Below are 3058 nucleotides of genomic sequence, written 5' to 3'. Positions count from 1 at the left end.
ATATATATATCCTTCTTATTATTAAATGCGATACCTTAATATATATATATATATATATGCTGACAATGATACTTATTTTATAGTTTAAACTGTAAAATATTATTATTTATAATAAAGTTGTGTTTATTGTCATATCTATCTCTCTCTCGCTCTACGGCGATGGACGTCGAAATAACGCTAATGAGCCAAGCCCCACTGCCAGCCAATGAAAACACGGCATTCAAAAGCCTCACCAATCAGCCACTAGCAGAGAGTCGCCTCATTAATTATTCATGACATGCCAATGTTGTTCCAGCTCACGCGGGCTGGCGGCGGAGAACAACACGCCGCGAACGAGTGAAGATCGTCGCCATGGCGACAGCGATTTATCTCGAACATTATCTCGACAGTGAGTACAATTCATTTCGGGAGCATCACGCTGGATTCAGCCGCTTTTTAGGCGGGATGAAGGCGTCTTAAAAGGCCCAGTTTGAGGATGTTTTGGTGGCTAATGTCAGATTAGCATTAGCGAGCTGCAGCTAGTAACGTTAAGACAACAGGTTGATTAGCTTCATGTCGACTCTATGAAACTGCGCGAATCTAATGTATTCTTCTATTTAGTTGTTAGGTCATTATATACACATCTGCTGTGAAGCCACGGCATGTTGTAAACACAGGACAGAAAGTAGTAGTTGTTAGCCAGCATGCTAACAACATGCTAAGTCAAATGTTGTTGTAGTGTAGTGTGTGTATGGACAGAACACGTGTGTGTTTAATATAAACAGAGCGGTTTCTGTATGTTTCTGCTTCAGAATAAAGAGAGGACAGTGACTGACTCGATCCAGAACTTTCCTCCTGCATCTAAACAACATATTAAGTGATGAATGTGTTTATTTCATGACCCTAGGCATTGAAAACCTGCCCTGTGAGCTCCAGAGAAACTTCACACTCATGCGGGAGCTGGACAACAGAGCCGAGGGTGAGAGGACTCTCTGATCCGGGTGTGCTGTCTAGCTAGGGAGCATCTCTGGGCATCATTGGAACATTAAATATGAATCACAAAACAACACAACTCGGGTGGAATGGTTTTTATGTGAGTACGTGACAGTTTCTTCTTCTTCTGTTGCAGAAAAGAAATGTGAAATCGATAAGCTCGCAGAAGAGTACATTAAAACCGTCCGAAACCTGGCTCCGGATCAGAGAGTGGAGCACCTGCAGAAGATCCAGAGCGGATTCAGCAAATGCAAAGAATACAGCGACGACAAAGTGCAGCTCGCCATGCAGACGTACGAGATGGTGAGTAATCCAGCTTAGACGCGAGTGACTTTTAAAACCAAACCTGGAAATATTCTTCACCTTGACTTTACTTTCAGTCATTCAGCAGACGCTTTTATCCGAAGCGACTTACAAATGAGAAACCGTTATTAAAGCTAAAAGCTAAAGCTATATATATATATACACATATATACACACACATTTAAGAAAATAAAAGAAATTAAATAAACATGACAAATGCATACAACGCCATTTCAAAACTAAACATTTAAATGAAAGCAAAAAAATATGAAAAGAACAAAAGGTATTAGAGTATAATAATGATTCTAACATAACACTAAGCCAAACACCAAAAAACAACTACATGTGTATGTACAGCCACACACACATACACACATATACATGTATATAAATACATGCAATATATATATATATGACTTCATTTCCATTTTGTATGTTGAAGTACTGAAATAACTCAAATTAAGTAAAAAACCTATATAGACATAATAAAAAACTAATAAAATGACAACATTACTACAACTGTAAAATAGATAACTAATACAATCAAACTACAATTTAGTAATCCTAAAAAAAAAAATTTATATTATTATTATTATATTTTTTAATTCATTAATGTGAATTAATTTGTGATTTCAGGATTTGCTATACTGAAAATGCCTCTAAATGTTTATTGTTGGCAAAAATCATAGAATAGGCTATTTTTTTTCTTGTAGTAATCATAATTTTCTGTTAATTTTTATATTCAGATCTGAAATATTTAATTGAGTAAAAAATGTTTTGATGTAAAAAATCATAGATTTTTTTTAATAGTAAATATAATTTTATGTGTTTTATACTCGGCTCTAAAATATCGAGTAAAGACTTTTATTGTCAAAAATCATAGAATTTTTATTTATAGTCAATAATAACGGTCTGTGTCTTATACTCAGCTCTGAAATATATTTAATTGAGTAGAAATTGTTAAAAATCATTAACATTTTTAGAGTAAATATCATTTTCTGTATCATATACTCGGCTCTAAAATATTAAATTGAGTAGAAAAGTTTTATTGCCAAAAATCATATAATTTTTTTAATAGTAAACAATGATCTATTTTATACTCCGCTGTAAAATATGTAATTGAGCAGAAACTGTTTTATTGTCAAAATGATACAGTAGGTTTATAGTAAATATAAAATCTATATTTTACACTCATTGAGTAGAAACTGTTGTATTCTCAAAAATCAGATTTATTCAATATATTTTTGTATTTTATACTCGGCTCTAAAATATTTAATTGAGTAGAATTTGCAATTGATAAATGCAAATATGTATATGATTTTTAGTTTAACTTCATTTAGGCAATAAATACAATTTTGTTTTGACATTTTAACTCGAAATGAAAAGGAAATTAGACTAAAGTATTTCTTGCTCTCTGAATCATGATAAACAGAAAGATGCTTATAAATAAATAGTCAATGACTAATGTGTTGAAATAGTTTGATTCAAATACATTCATTTTGTTCTTGGTATTATTATTAAACATAACGTGAGCCTTCTCTCACCAGGTGGACAAACACATCCGAAGGCTGGATGCCGATCTCGCTCGCTTTGAGAATGAGCTGAAGGAAAAGTTGGACGTCAGTGGCTACGAAAGTCCAGACAACAGAACGGCCAAGAGTAAGACAGACTGTGGCTTGATTTGGCCAAATATAACATGTGTCAACATGATGTACGAGGAGAATAAAACCCAACTGCTGTCCTTCATAGAGGTAGGCGGTCGAGGAAGCCTGAAGGAAAAACG

The 3058-nt window shown here is 33.9% G+C and overlaps 1 protein-coding gene across 1 annotated transcript in view; it reads left to right on the top strand.

Annotated features, from left to right (window-relative positions):
• The first annotated feature begins 294 nt into the window (after positions 1 to 294).
• LOC107574595 (inhibitor of growth protein 5-like) overlaps positions 295 to 3058 on the top strand; it is an 8187-nt gene continuing 5423 nt past the window's right edge. The window contains exons 1-4 of the mRNA XM_016261042.1: positions 295 to 388; positions 887 to 958; positions 1109 to 1275; positions 2823 to 2934. Of these exons, the coding sequence (XP_016116528.1) occupies positions 352 to 388; positions 887 to 958; positions 1109 to 1275; positions 2823 to 2934 (388 nt within the window). The 5' untranslated portion in view covers positions 295 to 351. The remainder of the gene's footprint in view (positions 389 to 886; positions 959 to 1108; positions 1276 to 2822; positions 2935 to 3058) is intronic.

This window comes from Sinocyclocheilus grahami, unplaced genomic scaffold (assembly GCF_001515645.1).
Source record: "Sinocyclocheilus grahami isolate Dianchi unplaced genomic scaffold, SAMN03320097.WGS_v1.1 scaffold2281.1, whole genome shotgun sequence".
Taxonomy (NCBI): domain Eukaryota; kingdom Metazoa; phylum Chordata; class Actinopteri; order Cypriniformes; family Cyprinidae; genus Sinocyclocheilus; species Sinocyclocheilus grahami.
Note: the sequence above shows the minus strand (reverse complement) of the source record. Positions and strands in the feature narration are given on the sequence as shown.